Here is a 24,547-nt window from a genome sequence, read left to right on the forward strand (position 1 = left end):
TGGCTATATTTTATTTAATAAGTTTTACTCAAGTTAGCAGCGGTAAATATTTTTTTGCATTCACTAATTATTATTTATCATTTATATAATATTTCATCTGAAAGATCACGAGGAGCTCGTGGCTAAGCTATAACCGCAGAAGTGAAACGATCACAGGTTAAGCTATGCTTGACGCGGTTGGTCCGTAGATGGGTGACCATCTTTGTCATAAGGAGTTCCTCCGTGTTTCGGAAGGCACGTTAAATTGTAGGTCCCGGCTGTTATTCTTACATCTTTGACAGTCGTTACAGGTAGTCAGAAGCTTGAAAAGTCTGACAGCCAGTCTAACCAAGGAGTATCGTGTCGCCCAGGTAACTGGATTGAGGAGGTCTGATAGGCAGTCGCTCTTTGTACATAACTTTGTAGTAACATATTTAGGAAAAGGCTAGGCCAATGATGATGATAATATTTTAAACATTTTCAATTAAATTATGAATTATAAACTAAACTGAAAGTCTAAATTTTTTCAATGTTAGTATCGTAAAATGTTAATTGTACACGAAAATTAAACAAGTGCTTATATTCATCGCACAATAATTGTGTGATTGTTAACAGAATTTCCACGGCGTCACCCTACCGTCTTAAAATTCAAAGCACGTGTCACAATTTTTCCATTAATTAATGGCCATAGTGTAATAATGATCTACATAAAAAGGCGCGGAAAGCATCAGATTCAGCAATTAAGGCTCGCCATTAAACCGATCGTTAAGTGAAGAATTTAATACTGCCTCTGTAGGTGGCTCTCAGAAGTACATCCTGCAGATTTTATTACTACTTCGTTAAAATGACTTACGTTAAAATATTTCAAGTTTTTCATTGTGAAAATCTTTTAATATATAAAATTCCCGTGTCACGATGTTAGTTACCGTAATCCTCCGAAACGGCTTATCCTATTTTTAACAAATTTTATATGCGTATTCAGTAGGTCTGAGAATCGACTAACATCTATTTTTCATACCCCTAGGTGTTAAGGGTTGCTCACACTAAAAAAAATATTTAATTTCTTGGACGAAATTGTTTGTTTTTATTTTAATATGATGTAGCATGAAAAATACATACAACTAGAAATAATTTATGAGGCAAAACAACTTTTGCTGGGTTAGCTAGTATTATGTAAACGTTAGAAGGATTCAATACCGTTAACAAGAAAAATCTTCTTAAAATGAACAAATTGTTTATTCTATTGAAATAAACCAAAATTATTAAGTTTTTTTCTTTTTGGGGTTCCATACACGATAAAGAGAAATTTTAGGAACACCTCAAATTTATTTGTCGCCTGATTGATTGGTCGACTCTCGGTGTCGCAATGCCGACTCGCACTTGATCGTTTTTTCAGATCATCTTTATGGGTAACATAGAAAGCGACCTGCTTAAAAAAATAGCTATTACAATTTTTTACACAAAGTACAGTAATAAAACTAACACTTCTGACATCCATATGACAGATCATTATATTTAACAAAATCCAAACCTTATAACTTACTGCAAACCCCCAACAGATGTCGCTAGCTATTAAATATGGGCGACGCACTGCAGTACGCGGGTACGCGGGCCGCGGGCCCCGGGAGCTTCGACACAACCTTGAACGCGCCATTAATTGGGATCTGCATTGCAAGCGACACGCTGTGCTTAAACACGGAATGGTGGAAATTAATTACGTAAATTTTATATCTGTCTTCTGGATGTCTGAAGAGTAGTGCGCCTATTTTATAAAGTTGGAACACAAAACTAGTTTACAAATTTAAATTTACAACAGAATAATTTATTGAAATGCGTTGTTTGTTAAAAAAAAAACACAAACTTGATAACCAACCGTTGAACAAAACATATCGCGTGGAACAAATTAAAATCGTCACGGATTAAACACCTACGTGATTTCTAATAAAAAACGCAGCCTTATCTGAAATTGCATCAGCTTTCGGGAAATTGAAATGTGTATCTGCCGCATCCTCCTATTTTTATAATTCGTGGGTCATGTTGCGCTAGGTATAAACGGATGCTACACGGTGCGCCTGCAATATGGATTTATGTGATACCTTTGAAGTCTATCTCAGTTTAATAACAAGGATTCATTTGGTGGCTCAGAGAATTTGGTTGAAAGGCGAAAAAATCAGAAAATGGAATAAAATTGGCAGCACGAATAGCCGAGAGTAGTACCTACAGGTGCGCTGTGCCTGAACTGATGGGTTCCATGTCTGTATTTACGAATAAGTTTTCTTTTAAAATGACACAACAAAAAGCTGTGAATTTAGTAGGTTAGGTAGTTCATTGACTCCTTCAAGACTTAAAGGCTGTAAATTGTACCCCCCAAGTGGCATTATAAAATGATGTAGTCCTATTTATCACGATAGCATAAATAAAAATCACTAGAAATCTTCATGTTGAATGGTTCCCAACGCCCAAATCTTTCATAAATGTCATCTACAGGACAAAATAATCCTGGGTCGTAGGTGCTGGCACCGGAGTGGTACCAGCGGCACCAGTCCAAGCAAAAAGTATCGAATGTCTCCTAACGACATTTTAACGAGCTCGATGCTATTTTAAGTGATTCTTTACGGCACGTAGCAATGGCGGGGAAGTGAAATAAATTCTTCTTTTCCAGGAAAATGGTTTATAGCCTTATTCACGACGTGTTCAATAGAAAATATTGATTCGCGATAAGTACTGATTTTTGAGATGAACAGTAAATTGTGTAACCAGTGTAAATAGTAATTTTTAAATACGACTTTACAAGGTATTGTTCAGTTACGATTACATCACTGTATATAGTTAACCTTAAAATGTACCTGTCAAGTTCATAATGAAGATTTGTACTAGTAGAATATAAATTTTACTGTTTTATTATGTTCTACTTCCAATATTTCTGTTTAAAATATAAGTTCCTAATATAATTTAATCACGTGACAATAAAGTTGGAACGAAAGAGAGAGGTGGGATTGGGACAAAAATTATCCAATTTAAAGCGTTCAGTCGGTTTCTTGAAAAAGAGTAAGAAACATCCATCCATACATATAAAATACAATCTTATGAAAGATAAAAGCATAAAAAAAACGGCATAGTTCGACAGCAAAAAGTTTTAAGCTAACGAGACGTATGTTTAAACACTAATTGCACGACGCATTACTCTTGAAGCGCTCAAAACTGCAAAAGCAACTTGTTTTAGAACAAGTAAAGCATTAACTCATGAGACTTTTATCTCATATTTTGTACAAAGAAAACTCTACGTAACGACGCGTTTAACTTTTACGCTCTAGTAAAAGTTTTCGCTTTTGTTAAACTTTTAAGTTGAGCACGAAGGGTAAGTTGTAATAGTTATGTAAACCAGGGCACATGTTTAAGTGTTTCGCCACTTTACTACACAAAATAAAAAGATAAGTTTCACAGTGGAACAATGCTATCACGTATATGTATTATTCAAACGAAAAATACGTATCTAATGTCAATAAATTCTTAAAAAACAAACAAAAATACACTTAAAAGATACCGTTGCTATGGTAACTATGTGGCGTCTCAATAGATGCTAGCGCCGACGCGGAAACTGGTCTTAACTAAGATCTTTTTTGTCTTGCATCTTAGTTCACTGGGAACGTAACAGATGGCGTTGTCTTAAGTTTTCGGGGTTGAAGCTTTCTTGTGTATTATAATGATTTTTCTAATGTTTATCACATATTTACTACATTAAAAATTTGTATGATTTAGACAAATTCTTAAATAACGTTACTTTATGATTATTCTTTGAACAATTACACGCCAGATTGTTTTCAATTAATATTTAATTTTGATATAAGGTATGAGTACTACCTACTGCACGAATGAATTTTATTTATGCTTGTCAAATTAAACTTTTTTACATATTCTATTATATTGGCTGGTCCTCGGCAGTCAAGGCATTATTCTCATATTGCCATTCTGAACAAGAATCACAATTTCAAAAATCCAGCTAACTACATGTTGGGCTCAGGATATCGAGGATTCCGTAGTAGGTCTAAGGAATAATAGCTAAAAAAGAACTCATCAAAATTATGCTCTTAATTATACATTGCTTAGCCTCGATTACAAATTAAAATTTTATAATTAATTTGTTCTTGATTGATACAGCTAGTAAGGATCATGAAAGACAAACATTGGATCCTTGGTATCCTTTTTTACACTTTAAGTACGGAAACCCAAAATTCATGAAATGAAAAGAGTGCCTTGACACTCAAGTGAACAGGTCACGAGAGTGTCGGGGTAAGCGGACATCTGAAGCCTATCTTTTACAAGATGACGGTCTTAAAGCCGAATCATTTATCTCATTTTAACTTTTCCGACATCCTACAAAAACTTAAAACAAATTGTCGTCTGCTTTACACAACAATTGAACAATCAAAAGTTCATAAGCGCAATTATTATTATCGTATACTTTTTTATCATCAAAATACCTTACAGCTTACATAGACAATTGAATAGAACGTAGACAATCTAAGACTATCTAGGTAGGTATCCTATTCCTTCGTGCCATTTTCAATTAAAGCTTTACCTACAAGGCAACGTCTTTAATTGAATTGTACGTTTAAATTAATTAAATTGAATTGCCTGATCTCCTCCTGTCCTGTCTTTGGTCTCGATTGCATTTACAGAGACGGAACAGGCTTTACGTTTCTTCAGTTAATTAATAGAAATATGAAGGAAACTGTAACCGATCGATGCATTTTATATCTTTGAAATATAATGCATTGTTGCTGGTGAAGAAAAGCTGTTTCTTTTTATCAGTGTCTTTTTAGAACATATCCAATAAGAAAGCCATCCGTTTATCCGTTCCATTGAAATACCTTTGTTTAATCTGACGTCGTCAAGAGGTGATCAATGTTTTCACTCATGATTCAAAACGTTTGGTGTCATTTCGAAACGAACACTGTTATTTTATCCAAGGTATAGCCCTATGTGCCTTTTAACTTAAGGAGAAAACATTAAAACATAAAAAAAACAATCTTAAATTAGACAACCAAATACGTTTCACGAACTTGGTATCGTATCGGTATAATGCATTAGCAATTCGAGTGACGATCTCAGATCATAAACTGACCATTAAACTGATTTAGAACCTAAACCAGTACACTTATAGGATCATTGTTGAAGTTGTGAAAAGGAGATAACACTTTACGATTTATACCTGCATCTCACTCACACGACGGAAGAAATCCTATTTTATTTATGAGTACATTAGCGACTGGTAGCTCCACTACGATATAAAAATGATCTTTATTTAATAGTTATGGTAAATGCTATGGGAATACTGACACTGATTGTGGCTTCTGTATAGCCCAGAGCCATCAGAAAAGCTTAACTATTTCCCTGTCCTGTGAGACGAATATTTCTATAGTTTTAGTCATCGTACTATCGTGTCGTTTGCTATATTAACAGAAAAAAGATAAGTATTCTCTTTAGGGCCGGCCCCACATACAGAAGGTAAACCGGGGCATTGCTGCCCGACTTTTAGTCCGTCACCACGCGGACAGTTGAATTTTCAGAAATAAGTTTCTGCAAATTGAACGGATGGACTACGTCGTCGTGGGCGACTTAGGAAGCGACTCAATGAAATACAGTTCTTGAAATATTATTGACAGACCGGTATCACGGGAAACTGAAACAAGACATCTCGATTTAAAAGAACTTACTTTTAGGGTTAACTTTCTGAAGGATAAAAACGGTACTCAATAGCTAAGACCGCTGTCTATCCGGATGCTTATATCTCATGAACAGTGCCGTATTATCTAGGCAAGTGCTTAGGGGCCCACTATGACCAGGGACCCACCACCAAAGAAGGCATCTAAAAATAATTTTTTCACTGAATGAAAATAACTTGAACCAAGGGGGCCCCACTCCCTTGATACCTCGGGCCCCTGGGCCCCTAGATCCGGCCCTGCTCATGAACTCCAATAGCTAGAGAGTGTCCATCATACACTTTATGGTTGACCAATTCTGTTTTAATAGCCTATTTTGTACACATTTGATTAGTTTTTCAATTACGACCTAACTTATCCAGCATAATCTCGACGAAAAACCGCAAGTCAAATATTTATTTAGTTTTACCGATCAATCAACTAAGATTCTCCATAGCAAGTATTAGTTGAATCGGTTTTGGTTCGAAACAAAAGGAAGCTTAAAATAATGTAGCAACGTTGACAGACAGACTCCCTAAAAAATTGATGGCATTAGCATTCATAGACATTTGACACAATTGCAATATAACCGATAAGTTAGGATATACTGTCAAAGTTAAAACAGTCCAAATGACCGATCTAAGCTTAGTTTTAACCTAGATAAATTACTCGATCTGATTTAATCACTCCACAATAAATCCATTTATTCAGCTCTTGAACCGGTAATCTCAGCTTCATTGATTGCCTTCTAATTGGACCGATAGCGGATAAAGCTTTTAATGATAATTGAATAATGAAAAAATAAGCTTCATTTAATTAAGTTTCTGATTTTATTGTATTTATGACTGACTGAAGTATTACTCCGGTTATATTTTACTGTAAATGCAAGTCCAGTCGTTTACGTAAGGGCAATTACTTTGGAAATGGTATAAAATTATTGCCTTTTCCAAAAACTTAAAGAGAAGTCCAGAAATTAAGCCCAAAGGATTTTACATTGAGGTCTAGACTAATATTTATGAATTTTTAATAGGAAAATACCAACAGTGTCAAAATAAAATTTGAATTAAATCATCGGCAATTGGAAAGAGCGGAATTTAGGGGCCGTGGTCTTTTTAAATCTCATTCTAAAAGACTCATAGTGTGCCTTGCGGTAGGTACGCCCATAATTGCAGTAATTAATGTAATTGTTTGTTTGTTGCAGTTGAAGCAGTAAGGCAGACAAGATGGCGGCCTTCGTAGCTAAGCAGATGGTTGGCAACAAACTGAGTGCTGTGAAAGGTAAGCTGAGATAGACATAATAATAATCCTTATTAATATTATAAATGTGGAGGTGTGGATGTTTGGATGTTTGTTACTCAACCACGCAAAAACGGCTGAACGGATTTGGATGAAATTTGGCATACACAGCCATTGACATGGAAAAGAACATAGGCTTCCCTTTATCCCGATTTTTGAATAGTTCCCCATAAAGGTATGTAAAAGCTATAAGAGGAAACAGTCCACGCAGACGGAGTCGCGGGCAACAACTAGTAATATATAATTTATAAGACGAAAATTAAAAGATCTGTATAAATCTTCAAAATAATTTACAAAATCAAGTCATAAATAAAATACAGTCTATGCGGCATTGAAAATAAGAGGTTACGATCACAGGAGTCTATGTATATCACTCTTCAGAACACGTTATGCGATATACCTGTATAACGACCAAGTAACACGTTCATACACAATGTCAATTCTATTTTATTGATGACGTCTCGAATGTAATATATTGTTCACCGACCCACGGAACAACCACGGCCAGATTGGATATTAGAGTGAAATTATTTCTTTACCTGTTAAAACTTATTTACCCTTGACACTAGCACGAACACCTTTTATAATCATAATAATTCATTCTTTTTATCCGTCCATGTTTCAAAGTTAATTCGGCCACAACTGAAAACTTCGCAACTAACCAGTCTCTAAGATGAAACTCGATAAATCTGTCCTTACCTTATGTAAGCCATTAAAAACCATTAATTAAAGTTTAAAAGACTTGTGGACGAGACAACTCGGTAACGAGATCGTGCTCGATCCTGATTCAGCCAATGGACGTTTGTATTGTTGTGATCGCGGAACAAACGCTGCCTTTCTGCTGACAAATACTTCTATATCGCGACGATTTCTCGACCTACTTCTGAAATAATCCTCGTAGTTGTCGGAAAAGAATTCTTAGATTGTACCTATGTAAGATTAACATGCATGATATAAAGAATGTTTAATAGATAACACGATATGCGATATGTTTGAGCTCGTGGCTAAGCTATAACCGCATAAGTGAATCGATTACAGATTAAGCTATTCTTGAGGCGGTTGGTCCGTAGATGGGAGGCACGTTAAATTGTGGGTCCCGGCTGTTATTGCTACATATTTGACAGTCGTTACAGGTAGGCAGAAGCTTGAAAAGTCTGCACAGGGTTGAGGAGGTCAAATAGGCAGTCGCTCCTTGTAAAACACAGGTACTCAGCTGAACACGGTTAGACTGGAAGCCGACCCCACCGCCGATGATGATGATATAAGGAATGTTTAAAAGCCTATTTCGGTCTGGAATATTGTGACTATAGCGGGTTCAATACCTGGACTCATTTGATTTTTAAAATTTTAACAATGATAAAACCACTAAAAAGGTTTTTTAACTAACGAACGTAAGAACTAGAAAATAATTCTGTTTTATTTATATTATCTTTTCGGGGAATAAAAATACGTTTGAGTATGTACATTATTTAATTAACAATAATTCTATATTTACACTAAGTAAATTCATTATATGGCACGATTTTTATTTTATTAATATTAAAGAACAAGTCTAATTGGCCTGTAAACACATACATAAATTTGAACAAGTGCAGAGGATGTCGACGACGTGAGAGTGACATATTAAGAATAAGGCTAATTTAATTAAATATTGCTCATAAAGACATAAACTGAAATGGAAGACTGGAATTTTTATAACATAGTATCTGCCTAGAATATAACACAAAGAATATAAATTCGGAAGTTATTATAACTAGTATGATTAAATTCTAAAAATGCATTTTGGTCTAACATAACACGAAACTCAAAGGTTGTTATTATTTACTATCTATTTTTAATTAATACAGATTCGCAATATAATTAGTTTACGAAAAGCTTTCAATAATTGTAATTTCTCTAACTAAAATCACATTGGCGCGAAAGGACCTACTCCATTTACCTAACTAACAACACATTCGAATTTCAAATTCACGCGCCAAAATCCATTGAATATTCCTTATTATGGAAGAGACTGATCAACACCTTCTTTCTCATTCCGCCCCGCGCGTCAGGGCTATAGCCGTCCTTGTCGCACTCTTTGACGTATGCTCGTTTGATTCCTTCGCTGTTGTCTGGGATGAGTATTTGTTTTCGCTTCTTCGCTTTCCTAGTTCGTTCACCGGTTCTGAAAGTGGGTTCGTTAGGGCTCTCCGCCATCGGTGAATGGAATAGCTTTTTGCTGATTGGTTGTCCGCTGGGTTTTCTTATTGGCGAATCTGTCTCCATCTGGAAAGAGTTTAGTTCGGTCAGTATTTATGTTCGGCAGTTTTTAGCGAGCGTGATATATCTTGGGTGATTCCCTTTATTGAGAGTTTATGCGTTGCTATCTAAGTTTCAAATGTTTGTTTTTTCCGATGTAGACAAATGGTGTTGTAAATTGTCTATTTCAACATTATTAGTCAGACTAAATTGAATTGTTTTTGTAGGATTTATGAGCTTTTAACTATATTGATGCTGTTTTATTTGGTATGTAGCCTTGAAATACACCTAGAATAAAGAATGAAAAGCTTTAAAGCCTGTGGTTCTATTCATTTCACTTAATCCTCATTCCACATCAAACAAACCGCTTTAGTTACGAGTAGGTCACACTACCTGACTCTTTTTTAGGAGAGAACCTCTTATTCGTCGGTCTGTGTCTATTTGTTAAATCTTTGTAAATGTGTTGATACAGGTTGAACAGATATTGTTAAGATACTATACCGTTCAACAACAAAATCTCTGTTTTTTAAACTTGTCAAAATGGTCAGTTATTTTTTGAGTAGATCAGGTTATCGCCATAAGAATATATTGTTTTGGCATAGAAATGTAAAATGATAATAATTTTGTAGACATACTGTACAAGTTAAAACTAACAAATCTATAACACTTATAATTTATTGGCCCATATTTTCAACGTACAAGTATCATTAAAATAAATCCAACCATAATACACATTACTTAATTATGAGACCGCTTTGGAACTCAAAAGAATAAAAACTAACTACGTAATTTGTATTTAGATTTTATATAAAACATACTTGTTTACTACAAGTATGTTTTATATAAAATCTAAATACAAATTAAATTCAATAATATGAACAAAATGAACAAAACAACATCACAGCCACAGCTGAGTTCGTTACACATTTGAAAACAAAAACATACTTTAAAACAAAGTTGCTATAATACTCAGTTGCCACTTACCATATCACAATCGGATACAAATTCAATGGAACTATTTAACACATTATTAGCTATTAACACAGTCAAATTCTCTCTTGATATTTTATTTATTGGTGTTGACATTGGATCGGCCATTTTATAACAGGTTATCTGGAAAAGACGTGCGCACGCGCCACTCGCGGTACTGACGGAACGATTGGCTGCGATTGTTGCCAGTGATCAATTTTGCGCTGGTGTTGCCAGTTGGTTTTCTTAATTCGTACTATTTTTAATGTTTCGGAGTGGTAAGTTTATATTTTATAACGGGATTCAACATATAAACTAAGTCTAGAAAGTTTTGTTGGACTGTATACCGAATAAAATATGATTCCATGTACCTCTTTCACCAGTAAATATTATTTTTACTTCATTTCTATTTATTAATTGACCAAAAAATTGCTTTTTAGAAAATTTAATTTAATGTTGTATTAATTAAATTCAGCATTTAATAAAGTCTCTTTAAGATTCGATACAACATTTCGGAATATTCTTAGAATTTAAAACATCTGTTTACTGTTTTCATCGTCAATTTAATGTCCAAATCACAAAATACATCTATCATTATCACTTAATAACTAAAAATAGAAAACCTTCACACAACTGTGTGCAGAACTTATTATTACACTGAATCCATCTCATTTTATTAGTAATCCAAATCACCTGATCCCAAATGCATTTCACTGGTGAGATATTGGTAACAGCGCCATCTATCTTATCTTAGTGTAAACAGTCAAGATTCAAAAGAAAATTATTACTTAGTTCATTATTTTTCGGAAGTTACATGCTAAGGGTAGCATTAGTTTACGACTTTCTTTGCAGTCACTTCAGGTAAATTTGGAATCAGGTTCAGAAGCTCTTTCCTCCTCGACTCATTGATAAGAATCTTTATTTTGTGAGTACTTTTAGTTTCGTTTACAATGAAGTTGTCTTTAATTGAAGATTTTACATGATCGGTTAGTTTCTCACAGGTGTTATTAATTACGTTTTCATCTACTTCAATGTCCAAGAAACTAAAATGTATCGGAATATTCTTCCAAGTATCGATTTCGTCTTTGACGTTCTTCTTTAAGATATACATCGAGATGTTATGGACGGAGTTCGTGGATCCCGTTTTCTTTGCAAAGTCCCAAAATTCTCGGAGGAAATGCTTGAGGCTTTTGGCGTGAGTTTTGCAATACTTTCTGATGATTTGACTTGTTTTGATAATTTCCTTTGTGGTGACGCCCTTCTGTATTTTCATGTCGTAGTAGCCCTCGAGGTTGAAGACACAGTCTTCTAAAGTGGCTTGTTCTATCTCTTTGAAGTTGCTTTTGGTGATCTTGGTCTGTCGGTATAGCTTGGGGAACTGCTGCATCGTGTAGAAGGTGACCGATGGGTAGTCGGAGAGGAGGCTGAACTCGAGGCGGCGGCTGGCCGCGCGCTGCTCCACTGACAGTTGCTCTTCCTGGAACATTCAAACAATATATTATTATAAGAGAGTACCATAACTTGAACTGACAACCAGTCTCAATGAGGGGGTTTTGCCATCTTATCCTACAATTAATTGTAAGATTACAGTTACGACAAAGAAGTAAAAAGACATTTAATTCTAGTAAAGAAACTACTCAACAGCTGACCCACAAAACAGCTTCCTCTCACATAAAGTAAATGCAATTCCTTGCCAGTGCCAAATTAAAAAAAAATACTTGTTAGGTTTTTTAAATTAACCAACCAGCTTGTGTTATGATTACTAGACAACTGATGTACAAATACTTCAAAATACATCCATAATATAGATAAATTGCATCCCGACACAGGACAAAATAAATGATCATTATTAAATGATATAACGGGTCGAAATGTTCCACTCGCTTGCCTGAGGATGAAGGACTCCGGTCAGGCCTACCGTCTACTAGTCGGGCTACCCCGATAAATACGCGTGAGTAAACCGTTACATCATTTAATAATGAATCATTCTCACGATGGTTACTATCAAAATTCAAATGATCATGTTCATCCCATAAACATTTGTAATGGGTTACATTAGGTAAAGCAGTCAGGGCACAGTTACCGCTAGAACTAGAGGCCAGTCAGTTAAAGGTTCAGTGACAGAAGTTTGGAAGCTATCTCACCAGGTTCTCGAGCTGGTGGTAGTAGTTGCAGACGTGGCGGAACTCGTGCTGCTGGCCGAGGTGCAGCCAGACGAGGAAGGCGCGGCGCACCGTCACCGCGCTGTAGGCCGGCGTCGGCGGCTCCAGCAACGAGTGGCCCTTGTCAGGGAACAGGCTCATTGTACTAGAAACAAGTTACGCACAACGTGACCTCGTATACACCAAATAACAAACATTTAAATAAATTTTAGATTTTAGTTTCCGACGTTTGAGTCTGCCCGTGACCTGCAAAGATGTCGAAACGTCGCGTCGGGAACTAAAATCAAACCGCGATAAAATCCGTAAAAGTAGTTTTATTCAATGTCTAATATTCGCGTAAACCTAAGAAACCACTAACAAACATTGCAGTGGAGGAAAACTGAAATGAGGGTATAGAGACATGATTAACCCAGTTTTTTTTCTTATATAGAGGAGCTCGTGGATAAGCTATAACCGCAGAAGTGAAACGATCACAGGTTAAGCTATGCTTGACGCGGTTGGTCCGTAGATGGGTGACCATCTTTGTCATAAGGAGTTCCTTCGTGTTTCGGAAGGCACGTTAAATTGTAGGTCCCGGCTGTTATTATTACATCTTTGACAGTCGTTACAGGTAGTCAGAAGTTTGAAAAGTCTGACAGCCAGTCTAACCAAGGAGTATCGTGTCGCCCAGGTAACTGGGCTGAGGAGGTCAGATAGGCAGTCGCTCCTTGTAAAACCTGGTACTTAGCTGAAACCGGTTAGACTGGTAACCGACCCCAACATAGTTGGAAAAAGGCTTGGCCAATGATGATTCTTTAAAACCATATTCAAATATCAATGTGAAGATAACAATCATATAGTATGGGATGGCCGTGTGGTAATAACTCTCGGTTATTAAAAAGTTAAACAATGTTTATTAGTGACAATCAAAAAGCATCTTCTGTATGGCCCCCATTATTTATAATAAAATACCACAGGCTTACAGAGATTTAAATACAAATTTGTTAAAAAAAAAGATGCGAAATTTATTAACAGACAAGTGTTACTATGATATAAACGACTTCTTGACTGACATTATATGACATTTGTACTACTTAGACTTTATTATTTCATTGACTTATTTAAATATTGTTATTATTATTATTATTTGATTTATTATAAAAAATAAAAATTGTATCAATCTTAATAATCTTAATTTCATAATCTTGTGTTAAACTTTTCAAAAATTTGTATGCCTTAATAGGCAAAACATGTACGTGCTTAATTTTTGTATCAACATCTTGCATGCTTAATTTGTATGTAAACACATGTTTGACAAATAAAATTATCTTTATCTTTATCTTTATCTTTAAAAGTTTTATTCCAAATACCGTTTTACAGACACTTTAAAACGATTAATAACAACTGTAGGTGCATTCTTGCAAAGTGTCATTCCTATAGAGAAGAACCAAGAACCTGTATAAGATCTTATACATTAATAGAACAACGTTGTATCTAATTATTATTTTATGCTTCGATATTAAATTAAAGGTTTTGAAATATCTTCTAATATATAAAATTCCCATGTCACGATGTTAGTTACCGTACTCCTCCGAAAAGGTTCGACCGATTCTTATGAAATTTTGTAAACATATTTTGTAGGTCTGAGAATAGAACAACATCTATTTTTCATACCCCTAAGTGTTAAGGGTTGCTCACACTAAAATTTATTTTGTAGCGAAATTTTTTATTCTTATTTTTTTATAATGAGGCATTAAAAAAAACATACAACTAGAAAAAAAATATTAGGCAAAACAACGTTTGCTGGGTCAGCTAGTAATCTATATTCATCGAGTATCCGTTAGCGCGGTCATTACGGAAAGAACATTTTTAATCCTCTTACTGTAAGCCGTCAATAAAGGGTGTATTGTCTTAACGAGTAAATTGTATACTTATATTTCCAAGTAAGTACAACATGATTTCTCCTAAACTAATAAACAATATTAAAGCCGCAGTAAATATTACGGAAACAAACTATTCATTCAATAGCGTAAAACAGGTAATCTTATAAAACCTATTAGTGTCGTTAAGTCGTAATACTATAGCATAAGGTTCATTTTCGCTTGGCAAATTTGGCAACGAGTCAGCTATAAAAAATAGGTTCCAGTCTTTCTTTTATGGAATAACAATTGAAAAGACTTTCAACTATTTCTAGTAAAGATTAATTTTATGGTTATATTGTCTAGACAAAGTATTGTTTTAACGGTTTTACGTGTGTAATTGTAGTTAGCTTTAACAAAACCTTAACGTTGCCATGGGATATTTGAGATCACGTGCCTTCTCTCAGATGCCAGTTCCTCAATAATTTACCGTTCATATTGAAATAACGCCTGCTTTATGAAAGTCCAGAATAAACTATACTTCGAGCAAACTTTGCACTATTTCAAGTTTTTGAATGCTCCCGACTTATCTAGATCCACTAGCGGAACACTAGCACAAGAGGAATACATAGGTTGAAACATATCCTATAGGTACTTAAAAATAGATATATTTGGAGGACTGACAGTGAACTCCTAAATTAACATATCTTATGAAAACACAACAAGAGCAAGAAGAAACATGAAACATGGCATAAAATAAAATGATCATGACACGGAACAATAGGGATGATGACAATTTTTTTCCAGTGTCCGTCTTGTATTTTTTTGTATAATAATGGATACGTATTTTTTAATTTGTCCCGCAAACATAAATTGACCAAATTACAGTGAATAAAACTTACGCGTGACGTCACGATTCAGTATAAATTTTACCATATCGTTACGTCACAAGCCCCCTCTCCTAAACTTTAAAGCAGTTAATCTTTGTCAATTCTAGTTTTTTCTGAAAAAGGAAAAAATAAGTGTCTCATACTTTTCAATTATCTAACTGAGGGACTGATGAGATTTTTTATTTTTATACCCAGTCATCATCCCTATTCACAGCTAATTCAACAAACAAAATCAAAATGTTCTTACTTCAAGGATTTTCTGCTTAAACTAATTATCTGATTGCCAAAGGAATCATTAGTTCCTTGATTAATTACTTTTTACAGGATATTAGAGACACTCGTCGTGTGCAAAGTTATAAGTAGGTATCACTAAATACATTTTAAAAGCATAGGTAGTCCTTATTAAATATTGATATATATTTTTAGGTATTTATTCATATTATTTAATACTTTCTTTTCTATGGAATTTAATATTAGGTATTTAATAGTAATTGGAAACCTATGCACGAGAAAAATATTCTGTAGTTTCCGAATAATGTTCCGTAAATAGATTTAAAATGTCAGACAATTCCAATGTCTTTAAACTTAATATAAATGTGTAAATAAATTTCCTTATTCAAAGTTGATTGGTCGTTCACAGCTCAACCTATACTCTGTCTATATTACTATTCTTGCCACACATACCAATTCAAATTTCCTGTCACTTTTACACCTAATAAACGTCGTTTTGAAAATCTAAGAAACTTATAGAAACTGTTGTCTTACCTAAGAATATAAGGTCCTGGTCCAAGGTTAAATCACTTAACTTTTTAACAAACACAGTCAGTACTTTAAGCGTAAATAAATTTACAAAAAGTCCGATAGATAAGTATACTGAAGAGTATCGGTTTGTGGGTGTCGCGTGGCAGCTGCGCTAGTGGCAAGCTCTGTCTAAATCATATCCAACTACTTACCTAATTAAACCATGCTTACAATATTATACCTACATTTATTGTCAACAACTGCACAAGTTGCGGGTAGATTTTACACGTAACGTCATCCAGACTTCGTAATAGTCAATCAGTTACTTTGAAAGCAAATTTAAATTAATTAGGGTTAAAACAAAAACGCAACGACCAAAGCTGGTAAAATTCTTGTTTCTATAGTTCCGCAGGAAGTCCATCCTTGTGTCATAAGTAGTATTACACATTTGTAACTGAAGACCTTCTAAAGATTATAAGATACTCCACTAGAATTAAACAGCTCAAACATTGCAGGAATGCGAACCATTTAGCCGAAAAAAACTTCTTACATTTTACTTTTTAATTCAAATAAAATGTTAGTAGAAAGTAGAAAAATATAAATAAAACAAAAAGTGGGTTTCATGTTAAAATGTAATCAAATATCTATACTTAAAATAAGAATATTCTGACTATTAATCTAATATATTTTCAAATAAGGCACATCTCAAAGTGACAGTCATTGAAATACAGATATTACATAATTTAAGAAATGAATTCATTTCTCATAAATTATAAAAAAGCATTCAGGTACAATCAATATTAAAGTTCATTTTAGAATGAGATACAGTTAACATTACGTAGTTAAAATACTGAGGAACGAAGTAACGATTTAGCAATCTGTGCTACAGCAGTGACCTTGGATTTTCGTAATTCATCGTTCATAATTACTCGGTTGTAACTACTAGCAAAAATAAAATTAACACTACTTATTTTAAAAATTGTTTTTGTATTTTACTTAACAACTGTAAGATTTAATTTTATTGCTTTTTTTGTGTCATTTTACTTACACAGTGTAAGATTTGCTTTTTCATTTTTTTTTTATTTTCACTTACAGATTGTAAGGTACTTCTATTATTTTTTAGTTTAGTGATGTTAATACTATCTAAAAATACTATTACTGTCTCAAATCTAAACACATATGAAAACATAGATAAATGAAAAGGTTTTGTAGGAACATCAATTGAGTATGGCAATTTTTACGACAGTTATTTAGTTATTGATAGTCAAACTACTGTCAGTCTTCAGTTAATTGTCACCATAAATTAAGTTACTATAGTACTAATGACTATCAAATTACATCTAAATTAATGACTTAGAATTTAACTTTGCGTGTGATTTTTATTTCAACTTACTCGAGACTTTCTTTGGCTTTACTTATGTATTTTTCTTGTATTCTGATTTCAAAAAGCTTTGGTGACAAATTGTAGAGAATAGCAAAGGGTATTGGGAAGACATTAAGTTTACTATCTACTCGACTTATCGCTAACAAACAATCATATTATCATATTAAAACATATAAAAAAGTTGAATTTTAAACACATCATATCATCTATCATAACATTAAATGGATTAAATTTATAGTGTAGTACATTGCGGGTGTTAAAGAAACGCCTCTCAATCACTAATACAACACCCGCAATGTACTACACTATAAATTTTTCACATTAACCTATCAACATGCGAACGTCGTCTTCGGAACTGCTCGATTCCTGCCAAAGTGCCTAAAGAAGGCCTCGACAGAATCGTTCCCGTCTCTGTCCCTCTCGTTAGAAAGCATGATCTCCCTCTCAGTCGTTTCCTTGAGTTTTTCCGCGCTCCATATCGAGTCTGGGAAAGGGGGCCATGAATAATTGACATGATCCAGCACTTTCCCCGGGACGGGGAAACTAACGCTCGAGTTTGATTGGGTAACGTCCGGAAGGGAGGCTTTGATCCAAATGTTGAGCGATGCTACGGAGATCGGGGAGTCTTCAGAGTTTTCGTGTTCATTGCGGCCTGGGTTCCCGGGCCAGATGGGGGTCGGGAGGGATTCTGGTGGTGGCGCAGCGTTGTAGTATGCATCCATGGAGATTTGCTCGTTGTAGGCGCTGTCGCTGCTCACCAGCGACAGCGTGGTGCTGTGGAAGGAGTCGTCTTCGGAGCAGCAGCAGCGCAGGCGGTTGCACGCGAAGCACTCCTCGAACCTGTACTCCTCCAGCAGCTTCACCAGCTCGCGACGGATGCTCTGCAGGTTCACCTCCTGGGAGACAGTACAATAGGATTAAGTAATTACTGTAAATCTCAATGAAGGCATTGTTTTAAAATCAAACATTACACAAAATGAATAGAAAATTGTGCCAAGTCATATCTTAAAAATCTAGAATACGTCATTCCTAATGAATAATTAGTCCAGTCTCGTTTTGATAATTGACTGTAACTAAATTAAAAGTAGTTCATTTAAGTACACAAAACTATCAATAATTATTAATCGCATGTCCCTACTATATACTTTATAAAACCTACTATATTCTAATCTATCTTTCATATAAAAGAGCAAACGTGGGTTTATTAAATGGGCAACTATTTTAACAATTAATAAGTTAGTTATTAACTGATTCTTGTAAAATACTAAGTACCCTTTTAGCTAATCTTTGACTTTTGTCTAATCGTTGTTAAGTACCTATTTATTCTCAGACACTACTAATCAGTAACATGTATAATGATGACCAGCTGAAACAGCAAACGTTGTTTTGCCATACAGATCAGTTATATCGGATATAAAAGGGAGTATGAAAAATAGACGTAGTCCGATTCTCAGACCACACTGTATGCACATGAGAATTTATAGGTCGAGCCATTTCGGAGGACTTCAATTTCGTAATTCTACCAATTGCGTACACCGTGACACGAGAATTTTATAATCTTAATATATATAAATCTCGTGTCACAATGTTTGTCCTCAATGGTCTCTTAAACCACTTAACCGATTACAATAAAATTCGCACACCATGTGCAGTTCGACCCAACTTGAGAGATAGGATAGTTAAAATCTCAAGTTAAAGTCGCAATTTCTTCTAACCACGCGGACGAAGTCGTGGGCAACAGCTACTATTATATATAGATATTAGACATTCTGATTAATTTGAAACTAAAGTATAAAGTAAATTATATATATTTTTTAATTGGACTTCATTATTTTAAAGCCTTGTCAACTGAGAAAACTATTAAACAGAATACTTAGGATCCCATTTAATCCGATTACAGCGCAGAGATGCTAGCGCTTGTTAGGGTTCAAACTACGTCTAGGGTTTGAGCTAGTTGGAGTTTAGTTCTATTAATTAGCCATGTCTTAAGGGAATAAGAAAACGCCTTATGGAAATCTCATACATACAATCTTTAAGTCGCAACAAATTAAATAAAATTAAAGTAGGTACTGAACTTACCAGCTGAAACACGACGTCTTCATAATAATAAAGTTGGGATTTCGTCATTTTCACAAAAAAAAAACACAGATCACTAAATATTTAGATTAAACACTGCGTATCTTTTACACTCGGAAATCAATTATAAGAACAAAAAAGAAATACCAAAAAAAAAATACGAAAATAAATATAACTTCAAAGGATCGTTTTTCGAATTTTCGTCCCTCAGTCCCCTTTTTGGCAAGTCGGGTAACTGAGGCCGATGTTAATTTTGGCAAAGCTTTTATGCGCGTGCGCCCCTAATTACCCCCACTTCGTGTGTCTTCGTTAAAGTTCGGGGATTTCCGCCCTTTGGAAATATAACACGTTACTCGGAAACTGTTGTATACTGGTCTTATTGTTAATGTTCGTTTGATTGTTTTCGAGAAGGTAATATACTAATTCGTGATAAGATTCTTGTTATTTAAGAAAGCCGTGGGACAACAAGTCTTTCGTAAATATTTTTTATTCTACAACTGTTAATTACATTTGTTAATTGAAGTAAACATAGCTGATTAGTAGAACTTGCTTTGTATCTGTTTAATGCGGTTCTTATTGTGTTAAGGTCGTTATGGATTAGCTTATCACTGTAGTTTGTGTTCCGTAGGCTATAGGAGGCTAGAAAGGGAATCCTATTATTCAGGTACCAGGAACGCAGTTGAAACTTTAAATTTTCACAGCTTAATGTTTCTGCTATCTATGCAAAATCTAAAATAAGCCATAGGTTAAGCAATGTTGTTCCCATCATAGATTTGTGATTACCCTCCTTTGAGGGTAGTAAGTGGCAATTAACTTTTTAATTGCCACTCAACAGATTTGTTTGCCTTTAGCCTTTTTATCGCACTCGCCCATTACTAATGTCAAACACCTAAATAGTGTTAAAAACAATTTTTATACTAGATATTACTCGGATTATTTTTAAAATGAAAACTTGCATAGTTTAATATTATGGAAGCGGTATCTACCTAGTATTTATAATGCAACCTAGTTTAACGAAATTTATAAAAAAATACTACACGCGTCAAGCCTACTAAAACTCAAATAAAATAGACTATCCTTATGATGGCTAACAGAAAATGTTCATCTGAAACTGATCAGATTCATATCTTGTATCTCATAATCTTTTACATATTTTCTTATAAATTTCGTTGCGATTTCAAAAACGGTTAGTAATTTTCATGGGACACGCCAAATATTCCACCACACCTCGATATATTTACATAGCTACAAAGATTAAGTTTTAAAACTGAAAGTCGTTGTTACTTACGACGGTAATTAATAAACAGTTAAAAGTGTGAAAGACGGAACAGTAAATATTACTTATCTATACTTCTATACTAATATATAAAGCTGGAGAGTTTGTTTGTTTGTTTGAACGCGCTAATCTCACGAACTACTGGTCCAAATTGAAAAAATCTTTTTGTGTTGAATAGACGAGGAAGGCTTTAGGCTATAAACCATCACGCTGCGACTAATAGGAGCGAAGATACAATGGAAAATGTGAAATAAACAGGGCAGGTATAAATCATAACTCCTCCGGTACAGCAGTCAGGGCCACCAACCACTAGACCAATGATTTATAAATCTGTCATTGCTATACATAAGCACAGGGAATAATGAAATAATACGGTATGCATTTAAACAAACCTGACCAATCAATAAACAACCTAAAATTTTAATTTCGGTTATTATTATTTTTTAATACGACTCCCGCGGTTAGCTATTTCATTCTTGTGTCGCGTCGGGCTTACAAACATACAACTCACATGCACAAGACAACCATTTGTTGCTAATGCGATGCTTAAGTAATATATTTTCGATTAATATGAGGACCTAGACTGTTTTCAAAATATTTTCATCACGTCTGGCACGATACCTCTGACTCACCGCAGTTATTATCATGTTTGAGCCACCTCCTGTCTCCAGTAAACGGATTCCCTCACACTTGGAGCACATTCCGCGCGGATTCCTGACCCATCCCTATTCCCCTTTCGACCCTTTACCGAAGGAAATTGCGGCGAATACCATCTATACCCCCTTATTGTTTGAAATACAATAGTTTTTATATCAATAGTTCATCAGTATAAGGTATTGTGTTCTTAAATAAGGTGCTGTCGTAGCAGTAGTATATACACGCGATTGTACCAGCAATTATGTTCTATGAGGATAATAAAATAAGTTGGTGTGATGGTCTGCATATTACATGATGTTAAAAAATATTTCAACTTTTTTCAAAAGACAAGTTTTTTTTTGGGTTTATTTTAATTAAAAGACAGAGTAAAAAGACGAATGCAATGCGTTTACAAAGAGACAAATCACACTAGCAATGAAAGAGTGCTGTTTTTAGACTATGTTCAACAATTTCATAATAGTGTTGACAGTATAATAAAGATTACAATAACATATAACCTTAAGATACCAATCCATTGTACAGCATATTATGTCGGCTTTTCAAAAAGGTTAGTGTCAGGAATGTTGTGGATGCGTCTGCAGCACGCCTTAGTCGTAGACGTCTGAAGCTAAAAGTATCTTGTCTGATGTAGCCGGCCTAACTTCAGTTGATACAAGTATAGGGATGGCAGGAGTTCTTATCGATATTACGTTCAATAAAATATTTTAAGGAAATGAAATAATAACATCAAACTAGATCAAGATAATAGTTTGTTTTCATTAAAATGTATACGTGTTTAATAATACCAAATATTCTCTCGTGGATTTTTTTAAACTTATTAAAAATCGGTATAATAATAGTTGAGCTACAAGGCAGATAAATATTAACATCTACATATTAAACAAAATTACGTTATGATCTGTTGTTAAAAACATGTTTTCATCTTTTACAGGTAAGAACTAAGTCGAAAGAGTTCATCGGTGATAAAGAAATCTTCAAGTAACAGGTATGACTACTAACAAACAGGTAATAAATGTGCAATCTATTTCAACACTTACGTTTGAGAACTGTGTAGGATCAAGAAATTTGTTCAACACACATTAACTTGTTAAACGTTTCTAGCACACAAAAGCGATGTAAAACCGACATTCTAATATAAAATTAAATCCTAGTATTAGAGTATAGCTAGTGCTCAGCACAGGGAGTTCTATTAAAATTCTATCAAACAATAAGCAAGTACAGAGAAGCATCCGAAGAAAACCCATTAACCCACAATATTCCATTAAAGTGAAAAGCACATCGGGTCGATATCTCATAACGGCGGCATTGTCTTCCCATGCCGGGATCGAAGAATGCCATCTTAATATGCGAGGGGCAAATATCGGCGCGCTATGGCACTTCACTATGCCCGGAATGCCACTGACGGCTAGGGACGTGACTGGATTATCGATACCAATAACTAGAGCTCGAATATTTTATAAATTCACGATGAAGGTGTAGGTTTTTTGAGGTAATGAGGTTACAGTTGTGATGATCTCTGACACTGTAAGTTATATTATTATGAGGTGGAATTTTGTGTCTTTAAATTGATACAAAAAAAAATGTAGAGATTTTATATTATTAATCTTTTCTCGATCCAAACCAAAGCTTACTTTTGATTTTCAACATTAACTTCAGCGAAGTAATTCAGTGACTTGTACTTCGTCAGTATTCCCTATAAGAACGTTTGTTACCACCTGTTATAATTGCAAAACCTTGAAGATAAATATCACCATTTAATTCTTCTGGTACAATAAAGATGTTTTTACGTTTTACAATGCATAAAATCACATATTTATATAATATTTATCTTCACTTATAAATGGACTATTAGTACTACAATGAGGACACGCGTTTAATGAAAGCGCTGATAAGGGCTAGTTTACACAGTACGCGTCCAATTTACATTCATACGTTAAGTTACGTTAATGTTAACCCCTCGTGAGCTGTAAACGTCATTTGGATGGAGTGGAGCTGTTTAACAGAGATAACCATAATAATATATATGTGTGAAACAGGGAGTTTTGTGAATAGTTTACGCAGCTGTGGTACTAAGAGCGCGCTCAAATTAAAATTTGCACAAAATAAAAAAATGAGCGTAACTGGGTAATGGATTATTGTTAATTACCATTTTAGAATAAAAAATAAACTGTTTTTTAAGGGTTTCACTAATAAACCGATATGACAGAATATATATTAACAAATGTATCGTTTTAATCATAATTCAATTTCATTGAAAAATTGAAATAGATCTTCAATTTGTCTACTTGAAATTCGGATAACTGACTTTTTATTTTCTTTCTTATACCTTCTATTATCCCAATAAACCCGAAGTCCTCATAAAAAATTATAATTGCTACTAAAATTATATTACAGTTAATACTGTGATATGAAATATTCAGAGTGCGGGACAGTCTGCCCACAACCTACAAGCCAACCCTTTCCTTCGATATTCTCGTCGAGTTGCGGCGCGCAGCGTCCCGTTCGTGACCACTCACATGCCTCGAAATCTTTTTCGTCACTTTATGAACTTATGGAGATATGAAATGCTTCCTAATAAACATCTATTTATTTCAAAATAAGGTTAATGGAAAAAATGAGATGGTTTATAAGAAATGCATAAATAAGAATTGTTTTTGTTTCATAAATGTGGGGAAATCAATCGTCTTGATAGTCTTGTACATGCGTTTATTCTCGTTAATCAATTATAAAACAATGTCTTTAATTCTTCATACGTCTTTCGTCTTCTGCCATTCTCCATTTCCTCTCACCACACTGTCCCGCTCTCACTCAGTTTACTACCGTGACACCTAGTCCGCTCATCCCCACATAAAGATTGTTTGAAATTGTAGTTTTTTTTTTTGCTATCAAATGTATTAGGATTTAGTGACCGCTCTAAACGTAGTTATCGAGAGCAGATGTTTCTCGTTTGTTTTATAGCACTTGTAGTTAAAACTAGAATTTTCTCAGAAAATATACAAATACGGTATCAAAAGAAAATTTATAATTACTGAAAGACGGCTGCGTAACATTTTATTTTTATCAAAAATAAATACATATTAAAAATAAAAGGATCCTTTTTAGCATTAGCTGTATTGTATGCCAAGACTGCAATATCGCAAATGTTTAGCATCGATAACTGGGGATCGACGTCAGCGCATCACTGGCACGTAACGAGGGGGCGTGGCCAGACGTGTCGTTGTCATGACAACCGCCGCCACTCGCCGCGGGCCTGAAACATACGGGCGAAAAATTTTACACTTGCCGAGCGGTTTTGTGCGACCATATTTTGCATGGCAGACTTAACGAAATGTTTTAGGT

General features: G+C 34.6%; 4 protein-coding genes across 4 annotated transcripts in view; 1 reads left to right on the top strand and 3 right to left on the bottom strand.

Annotated features, from left to right (window-relative positions):
- The window catches only part of LOC113496024 (complexin), a gene marked incomplete in the record, with an annotated part of 329,152 nt that overhangs the window by 274,698 nt on the left and 29,907 nt on the right, over positions 1-24,547 (top strand). The window contains 1 exon segment of the mRNA XM_026875078.1: positions 6,883-6,959. Coding sequence (XP_026730879.1) covers positions 6,905-6,959 — 55 coding nt within the window.
- LOC113496022 lies at positions 8,429-10,388 on the bottom strand. Its single transcript, XM_026875075.1, has 2 exons — positions 10,200-10,388; positions 8,429-9,242 (listed from the first exon to the last, which is right to left on the bottom strand). The coding sequence occupies exons 1-2, from the start codon at positions 10,311-10,313 to the stop codon at positions 8,946-8,948; spliced, it is 411 nt and encodes a 136-aa protein (XP_026730876.1). The 5' UTR covers positions 10,314-10,388; the 3' UTR covers positions 8,429-8,945.
- Positions 10,625-16,334, bottom strand: LOC113496020. The gene is made up of 3 exons (XM_026875073.1): positions 15,840-16,334; positions 12,329-12,491; positions 10,625-11,661 (listed from the first exon to the last, which is right to left on the bottom strand). The coding sequence occupies exons 2-3, from the start codon at positions 12,485-12,487 to the stop codon at positions 11,014-11,016; spliced, it is 807 nt and encodes a 268-aa protein (XP_026730874.1). The 5' UTR covers positions 12,488-12,491; positions 15,840-16,334; the 3' UTR covers positions 10,625-11,013.
- On the bottom strand, positions 17,069-20,663 carry LOC113496021. Its single transcript, XM_026875074.1, has 2 exons — positions 19,279-20,663; positions 17,069-18,095 (listed from the first exon to the last, which is right to left on the bottom strand). The coding sequence occupies exons 1-2, from the start codon at positions 19,324-19,326 to the stop codon at positions 17,529-17,531; spliced, it is 615 nt and encodes a 204-aa protein (XP_026730875.1). The 5' UTR covers positions 19,327-20,663; the 3' UTR covers positions 17,069-17,528.

This window comes from Trichoplusia ni, chromosome 7 (assembly GCF_003590095.1).
Source record: "Trichoplusia ni isolate ovarian cell line Hi5 chromosome 7, tn1, whole genome shotgun sequence".
NCBI classification, from domain to species: Eukaryota; Metazoa; Arthropoda; class Insecta; order Lepidoptera; family Noctuidae; genus Trichoplusia; species Trichoplusia ni.